Source organism: Columba livia, chromosome Z (assembly GCF_036013475.1).
Source record: "Columba livia isolate bColLiv1 breed racing homer chromosome Z, bColLiv1.pat.W.v2, whole genome shotgun sequence".
NCBI classification, from domain to species: domain Eukaryota; kingdom Metazoa; phylum Chordata; class Aves; order Columbiformes; family Columbidae; genus Columba; species Columba livia.
The window spans coordinates 10,212,025-10,226,199 of record NC_088642.1 but is presented as its reverse complement, the minus strand read 5'-3'; the positions used below and the strand labels follow the sequence as shown (position 1 = coordinate 10,226,199).

General features: G+C 55.5%; 2 protein-coding genes across 3 annotated transcripts in view; both read left to right on the top strand.

Moving 5' to 3' along the window:
* The first annotated feature begins 9 nt into the window (after positions 1–9).
* FANCG (FA complementation group G) lies at positions 10–10,657 on the top strand. Of its 2 annotated transcripts, none has more exons than XM_065047111.1 (14): positions 10–253; positions 534–624; positions 1,296–1,427; positions 2,067–2,260; positions 3,520–3,673; positions 4,786–4,916; positions 5,275–5,421; positions 6,247–6,407; positions 6,649–6,715; positions 7,547–7,884; positions 8,015–8,070; positions 8,911–9,048; positions 9,919–10,051; positions 10,373–10,657. In XM_065047111.1, the coding sequence occupies exons 1-14, from the start codon at positions 167–169 to the stop codon at positions 10,488–10,490; spliced, it is 1,947 nt and encodes a 648-aa protein (XP_064903183.1). In that variant the 5' UTR covers positions 10–166; the 3' UTR covers positions 10,491–10,657. The 2 variants fall into 2 exon arrangements, with proteins under 2 accessions (XP_064903183.1, XP_064903182.1); XM_065047110.1 differs by having other exon boundaries at positions 3,520–3,688.
* Positions 10,658–12,006: 1,349 nt separating this feature from the next.
* VCP (valosin containing protein) overlaps positions 12,007–14,175 on the top strand; it is a 29,947-nt gene continuing 27,778 nt past the window's right edge. Inside the window, exon 1 of the mRNA XM_065047109.1 lies at positions 12,007–12,199. Coding sequence (XP_064903181.1) covers positions 12,183–12,199 — 17 coding nt within the window. The 5' untranslated portion in view covers positions 12,007–12,182. The remainder of the gene's footprint in view (positions 12,200–14,175) is intronic.

Genomic DNA, 14,175 nt, shown 5'->3' with positions numbered 1-14,175 from the left:
CTCCCCACGCTTGACTATTTGTTACCTTGGCGACCGCCGCTTCCGCCCTGTTCCACCCGCCAATCTCAGCGGCCCCGCGGCGGGCGCCGGCCAATCAGCGTGAAGGCGGGAGGAGAGCGGCGCGCGCGGGCGGGCAGCGGCCGCAGCCGTAGCCGTAGCCGTAGCCATGAAGCGGCAGCGCGGGGCGGCCCCGGAGCCGGGCTGCCTGCAGGCCTGGGCCAACGAGAGCCAGGCCCTGGCCGGCCGCTGGCGGGTGCGACGGGTCCCCTCTGCATCCCCCCACGCCCCGTTCCCCGAATCCCGGGGCTGCCGTTTCCGCGGCCGCTCTGCCTCCGGGGCCGGTTGCCATAGGAACGCCGCCGCCCGGGGCTAGGCCGCGGCCTTCCCGTGGGGTGGGGTGGGGTGGGGTGAATGGGAGGGGATACGATACGATCCGATGGAATGGATAGGATAGGATAGGATAGGATGGGATGGGATCGCGGGGCCCGGGCCGGCCCCTCCACCAGGCCGGCGGGTGAGAGTGTCCCTTGCAGGCGGCGCAGTGCTCGGGGCCCGGCAGAGCGTTGTCGTTGGAGGTGCGAGAGCAGCGAGATGGCTTCAGGGAGCTGCTCCTGAAGATGCGCGGTGAGTGGTGGTGGGGCCGCCCCGCCCCGCGTCTTGCCTTCTCCCTCCTGCTGTCGGCTTGGGCACGGAGCACGTCAGGGTGGAAGGGCCGGTTCCTGGGCACCGGCATTGAGTGGGCTGCAGCTCCGGTATCCCAGGGCTAGAAACAAACTTGTGAAGGCAGCAGGGTGAATTGTTCCTAAGCTGCACTGGGCCTGCAAAAGGATTAAGGCCCAGCACGGATCTCTGCCTAGTGTTTTTGCTGCAGGTTGTGGGCAGAGCTTTGGGGTTTCTGGAGAAAATGAGCTTTTGGGAAGCTGGGGAAGGGGCTCCCTGCCACAGGTGTGGTATACTGGAAGCATGATGAGAGGGGGAAAAAGAGAGAGCATGGAAAACCTGTACAAAAAGGGGGGTGAGTACTGGAGGAGGGTGGCCTATTGATGCTCCTTTGGGAGATCTGAAAGGCCTTAGTCCTGGAGCAATGGGTGACTAAAGCTGTGTTGGCACGTGGGGAAGTGACACCTGCTGTCTCTACCAGTGCAGTTCCCAAGCTGTTAAATCTCACCACAACAGAAAAATACGTTCTAGGACATTTCCATTGTTACAAAGGTGGGTGATGACACCTTAGTGTGCATAGTTGTTGGGTTTTTCCTAGCCAGCTCAATTTCTTGTTGGGTCGACTGTGATTACAGGGCTGCCAGCTGCTCTCCCCGCCTTCCCCCTGGAGCTTACCGTCCTCTATAACTACCTGGTTTTCACTATGGGAGCATCCGACTCTGCCATTGAAGGAGAAGCAGAAGAAATACGCCAAGGGCTCCTCAGGGGTAAGAAGATCATTCTCTGTAGGGGGGTTGCTTGAAGCAAAGAGATTGTTCTCTGTGCTTTGGAGATGTGTGGTGGGTGGCCCGAGGTGCCGTGGCTGCGAGCAGGGAATCCCGGCTCTGCCGGGAAGGGTAGATGGTGGGGTAGCTCATGGCCAGGGATGATGTGCAGCTGACTGGCTGTCTGCTTTCTGCTCCCTGCAGAGATGGGCCAAAAGGTCTTAAGGGCAATGAGAGTTTTCAAGGCGTAAGGTGCCAAATCTCTAGCAAAGCTTTAGTGACAGTAGGAAACTAGTGTTTTCTTTAATTACGGTGTGCTGGCTTCAAAGAAAACTCACTGAAATAGGCTGCAGGTCAGAGGGGGGGATCTGCAGTGTTGGCAAGTGGCCTCGGGAGGACTCAGCAGAGCTGGAGTCGTAGCTCTGAACCCTGTGTTGTCTCCTCTGTGTGTGCCACCATTAACTCCAACTTGGTTTCCATGCTGCTGAGTCCAGGCAAGCCCTGTAACCCCATTCCTTCCCTGGAAGGAGCCCATGCTTGCTTGAGGTTTTCTCTCCCTCTTGGAAGGATGTCTGTTACGGGACACCAACCTGTTGTCTTATGGCTGGGCTTTTTTGTTTGTTTGTTTGTTTGTTTTTTCAGTTCTGGAGGCTTTTGGGACCTGTGGGCAGGATCTTAGCACTGAGGAGCTGTGGCAGAAGGTGCTGCAGGAGGCAACTGCAGAGGAGCTGCAGGCGCCTTTGCAGCAACTGGGTGCCCTGCAAGCAGCGTGGTGGCTGGCAGCCGGCCGCCTGGGGAGCACCGTCGGCCTCCTCCGCCTCCTGAGCAACACCGAGGTAACTGGGCATGGGCCAGTGCTCTGCAGCAGGTTACCTGCACCAGAGCATCCGCGCAGATACAAACGTGCGCGACTTTGCCAAAAGAGGCAAAGCTGGCATAAATACTGTGCTTGTCATAAATGCCACTCTGCAAAATGTTGGCGTGGCATTTGGAGAGCTGAACCATGAGTGCTGCTCAGTCCCTGGGGTCCCAGCACAGCCTAATGGCTGCAAGTGAGTTAATGGGTCCCAGAATATCTTCTGCCTGTTGGGGCCCTGGACCTCCAGGTGCTGGAGAGGAGATTGGAACAGCTGGAAGGGGGCTGCAGGTGGACTTGCAGCCTCTGTATGGAGGAACTGTGAGCAGTGGGGTGTGGAGGAACCTTTCCTGCTGATTGTGAGGGCTGTGTGAAGTCTGCTGAGGGGTCCTGTATCAAAAATAGCGTGGTCAGCAGGACAAGGGAAGTGATCCTTCCCCTGTACTCTGCATTGGGGAGGCCACACCTGGAGTATTGTGTTCAGTTCTGGGCCCCTCAGTTCAGGAAAGACATTGAAGTGCTGGAGCGGGTCCAGAGAAGAGCAACACGGCTGGTGAAGGGACTTGAACATAAGACCTATGGGGAGAGGCTGAGGGAGCTGGGGTTGTTTAGTCTAGAGAAGAGGAGGCTTAGAGGTGACCTCATCACTCTCTATAACTACCTGAAGGGAAGTTATAGCCAGGTGGGGATTGGTCTCTTCTCCCAGTCAGTTAGCAGTTGGACAAGGGGGCATGGGCTTAAACTCGGCCAGGGGAAATTTAGGCTGGATATTAGAAAGAAATTCTTTACAGAGAGAGTGGTCAGGCATTGGAATGGCCTGCCCAGGGAGATAGTGGACTCGCCGTCCCTGGAGGTTTTTAAACTGAGATTGGACATGGCACTTAGTGCCATGATCTAGTAAACAGAATAGAGTTGGACCAAGGGTTGGACTCGACGATCTCTGAGGTCTTTTCCAACCCAGTCGATTCTGTGATTCTGTCCCACCTTTTCAAATACCCTCCAACAGCACTTGGATCTACCTTGCCAGGAACCTCTCAAAGTGCCCCTTGCTCTGAGGTGGGAGATGCTGCCATAGGCCAGGCAGGAATCACTGCAGTGAGTTGGTTGCACTTGAAGTGGGGAGGTAGTAGGACATTGCTCCACAGCACTGTGAGCACTGTTGAACGGTTTGGTGTGACCTCTGTTTCTGTGTGCCCTGGGATCAGTGTTCCCTGCTCTCTCTCCTCTGTGTATTCGCAGGACCTGGGCAGAGCTCACTGCAGCGAGGGGGAGAATGAACTCCTCTCCCTACTCAAGGCATGGGAAGTACCTGCAGATGCATCCTCCCTGTCCCTTGTGCAGAGTGCCAAGGAATTGAAAGAGGTCCTCTGCACCTCAGCAGCCTTCCTGCAAGGTTTGTGTGGAGCAGGTACTCATGCCAGCACAGCCTCACACTGCTCTCCTATCCCAGGACGCCGTCTCTCTGCCCTTATCCCGGTTTTTCTTCCCAAGCAAACTGATTCCTGGGGTTTTCTGGGCTGTTCCTTTGCAAGAGGGCTGGGGCTGAGCCTCTGGGTCTCAACTTTACCATTTGGTATCCAAAGAACTTCTCAGCTTTTTCCACAGCTAAGGCTTTCTCCGCACAGTCCCGGGGTCCCTCTGCCTGTCTGAGCCCCACAGTGATGTTGTATAAAGCGGAAAGCTGGCAGGGAGATTATGCAGATTTTCCTTTCTCCTGTCTGTCTTCTGGCCCATCTTGTTATAAGTACATTGTTCCCCTCAGATTACGGTGCTGTGGGAGCCATGTGAAGCTGTTGTGTGGCTTTGTAGCCTGGTGTCAGGGCAGGTGATTGATCTCATCTCGCTGCTGTGTTCTGTCCAGCTCATGGTTTTCCCACGCTCGCTGTTTTGACAGCCCCAGCAGCTCTGGGGGCAGCCAGCGCAGGGCCTTCCTCCCCGGAGGGAGGGCAGGAGCTCCTGCCCACAGGCCTCTCAAAAGCCTCTGCGGTGGTGAGAGCACTTCCAGCAGGGAGGTGGCAGATGTGAATGTGATGTAGGCATCCCTCAGAGGGAAGCTTGAAATGAGGATCGGAAGAAAAGCAAATACCATTTGTGGCAAATATTCATGAATTAATATACCAAAGCATCCTGCTGGGAAATGGCCCAGATGTGCTGTAAAAAGACTGAGATTCCCCATCTGCACCGCTGTCACTGCGCATTAATGTGCTGGTGGACCTGCCCAGCCCCTGCGTCAGCCCCTGTTCAGCACCAAGGCAGGCATCGTGGTATCTGGGCTTTGAATATGCGATGATTTCTGCTAGATGTTTCCACCGAGTGGCTTGTTCTCTTGCAACACCACCAAACCAATGTGGGCAGCTTGGCACCATCCTGCTGTGCATTGCTGGGTGCGGAGGGGATCAGATGGGTTCCTGTGGCACTGGGAAGAAAAGGGCACATAGGCTTTTTTTGGGGACCAGGTGGAGTGGGAAAGGGGGCCACAGAGCTGAGGTGTTGGGTCTGTCCTAGGGCTGCAGGAGCTGGAGGCTGGAAACTTCCCCACTGCCCTCTCCCTCCTACAAGAGGCCACACGAGGATTCTGCTCCAGGAGGGTACTGGCCCAGATCTACACCTGTCTCGGCTGCTGCGCTCAGCGAATGGTAACGGCTGGGCCTCCACGGGGAAACACAGTCAAGAGCGGGGTGGGGAGGCTCAAACTGATGTTCGTGCTGCCTCTGTGTGGTTCTAGGCTGCTGCAGGAAGGCGAGGTCTTGAGCAAAAGTTGCTCCTGTGGCCCCAGCTGGAGAGCTTCAAAATCTGGGCAGGGATTTTGAATGCAAAGGGTTGCTGCAGAGAGAGAAGCTCAAAAGGCAGCCTAAGGAAGGTGGCCTTTGGCTAAACCGTTACCCTTGCTTAGTGGGGATTGCTGGGGAAGCAGAGCAGGGATCCTGACCCCACCAAACAGTAAAGATGTCAGCAAGATGTCCTTGTAACGTGCACCTCTTCCCATCTAACCAGGGCAAGCCTCAGACAGCTCTTCAGCACCTGAAACAGGCCTTCCAGGTAGACTTCCAGTGCCTTCCTGCTCTGTCCCACACCGCAGCAGTGTTCCATGAGCTGGGGGAAACCGAGGCGGAGCTGCAGGCCCTGACTCTGCTCTATGAGGTTTGTCAGCTCCCTGTAGTTCTGAGTTGATTTTTGCCCAGGTGAGCCTACACAGAGCTTCAAGCAGGCTTCTGCCTTCTGGGGGGCTGTTTGACCCTGGAGGGGTCCCCAAAATAGACTATAGTGATCCAGCCATAGTGCTGCCTTCAGCAGTAGGCGGGAAGGAACCCAGCAAATTCTGAAATTCCTTCTCAGCACCTGGCATTTTGATGTGGCAAGACCTTTGGGTCCCAGTTCACATTCTTGCTGGCTTGGTAGAAGAGGTTACACTCCCGTGTTGGAGCGTACCAGTCTCTTAATAAAGTATCTAACAGTCTAAAGGCCTTTAAAAGGCAGATTGTGTCTGTGAGGGGGTGTGTATTAGCCATAGCAACCTTGGTCTGCTTGGGGGGAGCAGATCACAGCAGTAGACACTGACTTAGCTCATCAGCTGTTTGAAATCCATAAGATACAAACATATGTGTGGAGGGGGATCTCTCATTACGAATGGCCTAAGGTCTGGCCTAACTTAGGTCTGTGACTGCAATGGGAGGTGGTTCCAGGCAGCTCAGAATAATCTGAACTGAAAACCTGAGGTGATCTGGGTGATCTTGCAGATCGGATGCCATGTGGCGATGAGAAGTCTGCTTGTCCCTCTGTGATCCTGGTTGCTTTTCCTAGAAGCAGCTGTGCTGTACCAAGTGAGAGCAGCGTGGCTGTGCTTATGCAGTGCAGCGCTTCTGCTTGTCTGGGTACATTTCCAAATGCCAAAAGTGTCAAGTGATTGCAGCTGCTCTGGACTTGACCAGCTTTGTGTTGACCATATTTTCTGTTCATCTTTCACAGGCTCTGGATGAAAACCTTGCAGCACCTGCTTCCTGTAGTTCATATTTCCTAATCCAAACAGAGCTCCTTGTTCACACACCACTGCTAGCTTCCCTTCTTCGCCGTCGCCATCCCTCTGAAGTGAAGTACCTGCTGGCACAGCGGTGTCTCCAAGAAGGGAGGTAACAGCACCTCTGATCTACTTGGAACGTGCTGCTCGTTTGGGCTGTGGTTTTGCCTGTGGTCCTGGAAGTTGTCCAGTTCGGCACTGCTGTTGTAGGTCTGCTCAAAGCATGGGTATCGTGATGAGAGCGAGTGTGGTGCAGGGAGAACCTGCGGGCTGGTGATCCAGGTTCTACTCAGCTGCTGTCATTTCTTGGGGTCCCTCTGCTCCTTTGACCACATGTCCTGTCCCTGTTGCAGGGTGGCTGACGCCGTGGAACATTACCTGGATTTTATGGCTCTGCTTCAGCAGGGGCTGCAGCAGCAGGTAGGTGTTTCGGTGAAGAGCTCCCTTGATGACTTGGTAGATGAGGTTTGGATCCCCATTTCAAAGTCTGGGCCCAGGTGTCACCTACTGGACTCCATGTCTTAGTGTCTAGTTTGAGATGTGAAGGAGATGAGTTGGGGGCTGGCACCTCTGAATTGTGGCATGTCTGCCTTTGGATTCAAACTACAGACTGCTTAGCAACTGCTGTTCAGAGAAACAGCTTCCCCTTACCTGTAGGGAACATCTGTCATTGGGGTTTTGGATGTCCTTCCCTTCAAGAGTAGGGATTTCACAGAATCACAGAATGGGGTTGGAAGGGACCAACCCACCTGCTAAAGCAGGTTCACCAGAGCAGATCACACAGGAATGTGTCCAGGTGGGTTTTGAATGTCTCCAGAGAAGGAGACTCCACAACCTCTCTGGGCAGCCTGTTTCAGGGCTCTGGCACCCTCCAAGTAACAAACTTTCTCCTCATATTCAGATGGAACCTCCTGTGCCTCAGTCTGTGCCCGTTGCCCCTCCTACTATCATTGGGCACCAGTGAAAAGAGTCTGGTCCCATCCTCTTGACACCCACCCTTCAGATATTTATCAGCATTGAGAAGATCCCCTCTCAGCCTTCTCCATGCTGAGCAGGGATTTGCCACCTTGTTTGCTGAGCTGTTAAGTGCTTCACAGCTTCTGCCTCCTCCAGCAGGCTCCAGTGTCTGTGGGAGTGGGTCTGAGCTTTGCTGGGCAGCAGCTCCGGGGTCCCAGTAAGCACAGGGTCAGTCTGCTTGGAGAGTGCGCTGCAGTTCTGTGTCTGAGCCTGGGCATCGCTTTCACTCCCCAGGTGCCCCTAGATGGTGGCTCAGCTCTGCCCAGGATCCCCGAGGTGTTTCTGGAAGCAGCGTCTGCCTTGGAGCAGGCCGGGAGGCACCATGATGCCATAACTGTGTGCGAGGAGGTCATCAACCGGACAACTAACCTGATCCCACGGATGTTACGAGTGGAGGAGAGGCTGGAGCAGCCTGAGTGCCCATCACCAGGGGCAGGGCTGGCGGATGGACTTCTGTCCCAGAAGAAGGAGAGTCTGTGCTGCCTCACCTGGAGAGCAGCTGGATACCTGCACCAGGGCTGTGCATGGGCCACGCTGGGTGAGAGCAAGGAGGCTATAACACAGTTCAGCAGGTGACAGAGCCTTGCAAGGAGACAGGGGCCTCCCCAGCTGGCAGCAATGCCTGGTGGGGGACCAGGGCAGGGTGCAGCTCATTTCCCAGCCTGGAGTGGTACCAAAGCTCCTCTGCCCTCCCTCCCACAGGTGCCTTGGTGATCTCTTGCGAGTCCAGCTCTGTGGGTCTGGCGTTGGACTGACAGGTAGGACACTGAGCAGCTGGGTCCTTTGCGGGGCTGGGCTGAGTCGGGATCTGCATGTTTGGCAGCAGTGGGCAAAGGAGCAAGGCTCCAGGCCCAGTGTCACCTCTGGCAGGAGATGCTTGTCCCAGAGTGCTGAGCTCTACATCACACCTGCCTTTGGGAGGAATGGCTGGTTGAGTTGGAGCAGGGTTTGGCCTCAGCTCTGCCTCCTTTCCCACTAAGTGACAGCTAAATGTGAACTGGGAAGCTTTTCCCATCCAGAATTCAGGAAAGAAGGAGGGTGTTGGTCACTTTTCTCAAGTAGCAAGTGATAGGACAAGAGTAAGTGGCCTGAAATTGCACCAGGGAAGGTTCAGATTGGATATTAGGAAAAAATTATTCACGGAAAGGGCTGTGAAGCACTGTAACAGGCTGCCCAGGAAAGTGGTGGAGTCACCACCCCTGGAGGTGTTTAAAAGATGCATAGACGAGGTTCTTAGGGACATGGTTTTGTGCTAGAGTAAGGTTATGGTTGGACTCAATGATCTTGAGGGTCTGTTCCAACTGAAATGATTCTATGAAGAGATCTGTACCGGTTGTGCAGGTGAGCAGCCAAAGGCCACCACCATGTAACGTCCTGAGCTCTTGGCGTTCTTCTGTCTTGCACTCTCCTGCCTCCCAGCCTCTCCCAGCCTGGTGGGGAGGCTCAGCTCTGCCCCTGAGGCTTTGGGGACCTGGAAGATGAGCAACACAAGTCAATGTTAGGCCAGTCCTGACTACTGACCTGCCTCAGCCTGCTGGGATGAGGGAGGGAACATCTGCAGGATGCTGTCTCCAGGTTTGTGTGTCTTTCTATGCCAGAGACTCTCCTGCCAGAAGTGGAGGTGCTCCAGAAGATCAGGTTGCTCGCTCTCATTGGGAGAGGTGCACAGTTCCTGGAGCTGGGGAAGCACAAGGAGGCCTTGTTGGATTTCCAGCATGGTTTGCAGATCTCGCCAGGTAAGAGGCTCATTTTGCTGAGGAACAGAAGGGATTTCCACAAATTTGTCCTGGGCTGTTTTGCTGTCTTCAGCAGAAAGGCATTATGCTCTAGACCACACTTACTTGGACACCAAGGACCACAGTAGGGCTACTGGCAATGTTACATACTTGAGATGCTTCTCTGGGGCCTGGTCAGCTCACTGCCTTGGAGGAGCAGACCAAAACTGTTGTCAGAGGAGCGTATTGGAATCCTACACATAACCTGTGTCTTGAGACCGCTTGGACATTTCTTTGTGTCCAAACCTCAGCTTGGTACAGCCAGCTTTCTCCCAGAGCAGGTCTGCTTTCCCAGAGGAGCAGCTGGATTCTTGCCTCAACCTAGAAAGCTGTATGTCCATGCCTAGCCATACAGAGGCCTGTCAGGGAAGATGGGAGCAAAACGGGGAGCCGTCCATGTCCTGAGCACAGCCAAGGCATGGCTAGTGCTGCTTCCAGGGGTGACCTCCCCTGTCTGGTGTTCCAGCTGTGCTGACACGCTGCAGTGGTGTGAGCTTCACCAGGATCTGCCAAACCCCCTGGTCACAGTCTTGACCGAGGCTCCCTCCCTTTGGGGGTGCAGACCTGCCTGCAAGGAAAACTCCCTGTCCAAACAGAGGTGTGGCTGGCTGCGCCATCGGGCTGATGCCATCTGGCTTGGCTGCCAGCCACAGGGTTAATTAGAGCCTGTGACACTGTCTCCTCCCCATTACACCACCTCTGCTCATGCTCACTGCCCTCACCTGGCTCCTGAGCTGCTTTTGCAACACCCTACAACCCATACAACCCACAGCAGCGCTGGGGACCTGCTCCTCCCCGGCTGAGGGTTGAATTCCCCTTTATGTCTTGCAGGTGACCCAGCTGCTGCCTCCTACCTGGTGCAGGCCTTATGGAAACTGAACCGAAAGCAGGAGGCGGCTGCTCACTGGCAGAAGTTCTCCCAGAGCCCCGCTGGCGAGGACGGGCAGCAGGAAGGGCAGGGAAGGTGTGTAGAGGGATGGGTGGGATCTTACCCAGCCACACAAGTGCTCCAGCAGCGCAGCCTGTGTTTCAAACTGTGCAGATGGTTTGGTTCAGCTCCCGTTAGCCTGCATCCACAGCATAAGTGTGTCTGCTCTGAGAGACCACGGGCTGTGGCTCTGCAAGGACTCCCCTGTGGCACAGATGAGCTGACATGAAGCCCAACAGGAAGGCAGAGGCTGGGGCAGAGCCAGGGGGGACGTGCAGCACGGGGAGCAAACTTCTGGTCACACCGTGTCGAGGGAAGCTGCAGCCCTTGCTGCCACAACGTTCCCTTCTATTTCAGGCGCTTCCCTCTGTACCTGGTTTGGTGTCTGAAGCAGGCGATGTTCCCACACAGTGAGTCTCTTGCCAGAAGTATACAGGATTACCTTGGGACCACAAACCAGGACCCCTTGTGCTAACCCGGTCAGTCTCCCCATGCCCACCTGCTGAAGTCTTCCTGCGCTGGGCTGGCATGAGGCCTTTAAGAACTCCTCCGAGGCTCAGAATTACTCTTGGATAAAGCTGGATTCCCAAAGGACTGAAATAGAATACATCTTTTCAAATAAAAGCCTCAGCTCTAGTTTAAGTGCCCTTTTCCCAGAGCAAACCTTTGCAGTCACGGCCTTGACGCTGCCTGAAGCTGCTCTGAACCCGCAGGCTGTGTCCTGGGTGTGTGGGAGACCAAGGGTGGAGATATCCTCATGCCTTTGACGTCAGCATCGTCTGTGCTGCTGCATGTGGTGGAGACAGCTCTGTGCTCCCTGGGTTTGTTAGGTCCTGCCTGTCCCAGCTCTGCTTTGTGTGCTGGTGTTCTACGCACTGCGGTTTGGGAACCAGGTAAGTGGGTTTGGCTAGAACACACAGCTCCGAGGTTCCATTTCCACCACACTGCACCAATAGCCAGGGGTGGCGGCAGGGGCCAGACTTGTGCCTCTGTGTCCCTGGGTGACAGTGCATGGGGCGAAGGGCCATCTGCCCTTGCCCAGTGTTTGGTTTTTGGGTGAGGAAGCTCCCGTGACCTTGTAAGCTGAGCCTTTGGCAAGCCGGGCCTCCTACAAGAGAGGAAGGGGTTGAGAGCTGCAAGGCAGAGGGGGAGGTGGGAGAGAGGAAAGAGGCCACGACAAAGGTCAGCGCTGAGCAGGCTTTGCCCTGCGGTTCCTTTGGAAGAAATACCATGGCACATAGATGAAAGCAGTGGGGGCCACGCTGGGCTCCAGCCATGTTTCTGGCCCCAAGAGAATGCCCCCCAGGTGAGGATGTGGGGATGCAAGTGCCCAACCGGACCGAGATCCGGGGCTGGCTGGGTCACCCGGTCCGGGCTCGCCACTAAAATCAACCGGGGAAGAGATAAAAACACCCAAAGCTACAAATAAAAGGGGATGCGTGTGGCTGTGGGTGGAGGGGAAAAGCCAGACTTCGCACACGCTCCTGCCCCCCAGGAACATGAGTCCCCGCAGCGCGCCTCCCGCACCCGGCTGGCGGTGCCGAACTCCCCGCTGCCTCTGACCGTGCCCACGCGTGGGGACCCGGCGTGTCCCGTGGACCCGCCCCCCGCCCCTTCCGATTGGCTGCGACCCTGCCGCCAGTTTCCCTTTCTTCGGGCGTTAGCCAATCGCGAGACGAGAGTAAAGCGGATGGCAATCGGGGCGGTGCTTCCCGCCCGGATTTTCCCATTGGTGAATTTTTGCCATTGGCTGCCCGACCCGTGTTGCCCGGTAGAACAGTCACGGCAGGAGCGGCGCTTTGATTGGCTGATGTGTGTTGCGCTCGGCTCGTGACGACTGGTAAGAGAAAAGGAGAGGGGCGGGGTGGAGGAGGGAGAGTGCGTGTTCTTTTTTTTCTTTTCCTCTCACTCCCTTCCGCCTCTATGATTGGCTGAGGTGCTGTTAGGACGGAATTTCCGATTGGTCAGCGCACACTGTTGCTAGGCAGGAGAGGCTGCGCGGGGCGGAGCTTCCCCTTCCGATGAGTCGGCTCTGAGGTTCAGTCAGCGCGAAGCGCCCCGACCCACCGCTGCCGCCAGCCTGCCTGAGGCCCGCCGCCCGCTGCCGCCGCTCGCTGTGAGGAGCCGCCGCCACCTGCCTCCCCTCGCCCCTTCCCCCCCCAGCGCCATGGCCTCGGGATCCGAGTAAGTGCGGGCCTCCCACCGGCAGGCCGCGGCCTAGGCCCCGCCGCGGCGGCGCTGTGCCCAGCCCGGCCTAGCCCGCCTTGGTTCGCCTCGGCGCGGTGCGGCCCGGGCCGGGCCCGATCCGTCCCGCGATCCCGCTGTGTCATGCAGGCCCTGAGGAGGCGGAGGCGGTGCCGGGGGGGGGATGGGCCGCTCCTCGCTCGCCGCCACCCCCCCACTCCCCCGGCCGGGCCTCCCCGGGAAGTGTCGAGTCATGGGGGGAGGGCGAGGCCTGGCCGGGCCGGGCTTCCCGCTGGGCCCTGGCTGTGCCCCGGCCCGGGGCCCGGGGCTCGGGGCCGCCTGCCTTCAGTGCCCCGGCGCTGGGCTGGGCTTCGGCCAGGAGGGCTTTGTCTCCCAGGCCCCGGAGCGGCTGGCGGGGCAGCGAGCTGGGGAGCGGCATGTCCCGGGCTCCGCTCGCAGCAGCCCTCGGGCCGGGGCTAGTGAGTGACTTGGCATTAGCAGAGGCAGACATGTTGTGCCGAGCCGGCCTCTCTGTCCGCTGAGGCAATCGGCTATATTTTCGTCTCCGGTGTACTGCCTCAGTCTGTTTTCAGTTCCAGGCTGAGGATCGTCTTTCACGGTTCTCAAAAATTAGTTGAGTAATTGTGGTCTCTTGGCTCCCAGCCCACGTGTGCAGGCCACTTTGTTGACCCTTGAGAGGAGTAAAAATAGAATCTAAGGATAAATTTCCGAAATCCGAGAATACTTGAAGCAACTTTTGAGCTTGCCAGAGTCATTTTTGGTCCCTTTAGTGGCTATTGTTTATGTTCTCCTTGTCCTTTTCCACTTCTGAAACTTAGAACTGCTTGGTCCTATACTGAGTCAGTTCCAGCAAGGTGTGCTGAGAATTCCGTGTCCGCAGTAGAGCTCTTGATGAAAGCGATGGTCTTGGAGACATATTTTATGGCTGACTGAGGTGAACAGTGTCTTTAAAAAAATTCTGCTTCAGCAAAGTACTTTCTACCACATAGGAATCAACAAAAGTTACTCCGCAACTAGAAAACAGTTACTTTTCAGTTGCTGTTTTTGGGGCAGTGCTGCTGGCAGCCATCTTGCCGAATTGAGCCTTAGCACAGCAAGTAGCGTGGCAAGAGTTGAGAGAGCGTGGTTTCTGAAGAGATTCTCGTGTTCCTGTGCCTGCCTGTCTGAACGGTGCTGAGGACTTGGCATGTTGAGCATGGGTATGAACTCACCACTTGCTTGTCATGTGTTGTTCCAGTAAGCAGCTGCAGCCATCAAATACCTCATTTGCTTCAGTGGATAAAATGTTTTATGGATATTTTTATATTTTTTTAATACCTACCTGGGGAGAACAGTTCAGTCAGTAACGCAGATGTTCAGGGTGATAAGAAACCAGTGGCAGGTTTTATCTCAGAGCCAAACTCATGAAGATGTTGATGAAACGGCACACCAGCATACGAAGGCATGATTGCTTTTACTTCCGTTACTGCAGCTGGAATCATTTTGAGTCAGTAACTTTTTGCTGTATTTATAGCATAGACTTGCTGGAACAATTTATTTCTTTAGTAGGTGCTTTGGAGGTCGTTAGCTGTTTTCAGAAGAACTACAAATTGGTAATTACTTTCTGCTCTCACACTTCCTACCATCCACCATTATGTGTAGCCTCTGGGTGTTATCACATGCAAAACGGATAAAGTGATGTAAGTTATAAAAAGTCCTCCGCCACGCTTTCCTGATGTCCAATGGGGCTGTTAGACAATTTTATTGATGTCTTGAGCATTATATACAAGTTTGGCCGTTAGCTGGGCTGGGGATTATGCCTGCTTTTCTGGTCCCTTGTCTGGGGCAGGCTCGATGCATGCTTTGAATTTCCTTTTAATTCCAAAACAGCTCTAAAGCTATGTTTTGTGTTCAGTTTATTGCTATGTTGAGTCAGTGAAAGGAAGGAGCGAGAGGGAAAGCATATGACAAAAGGG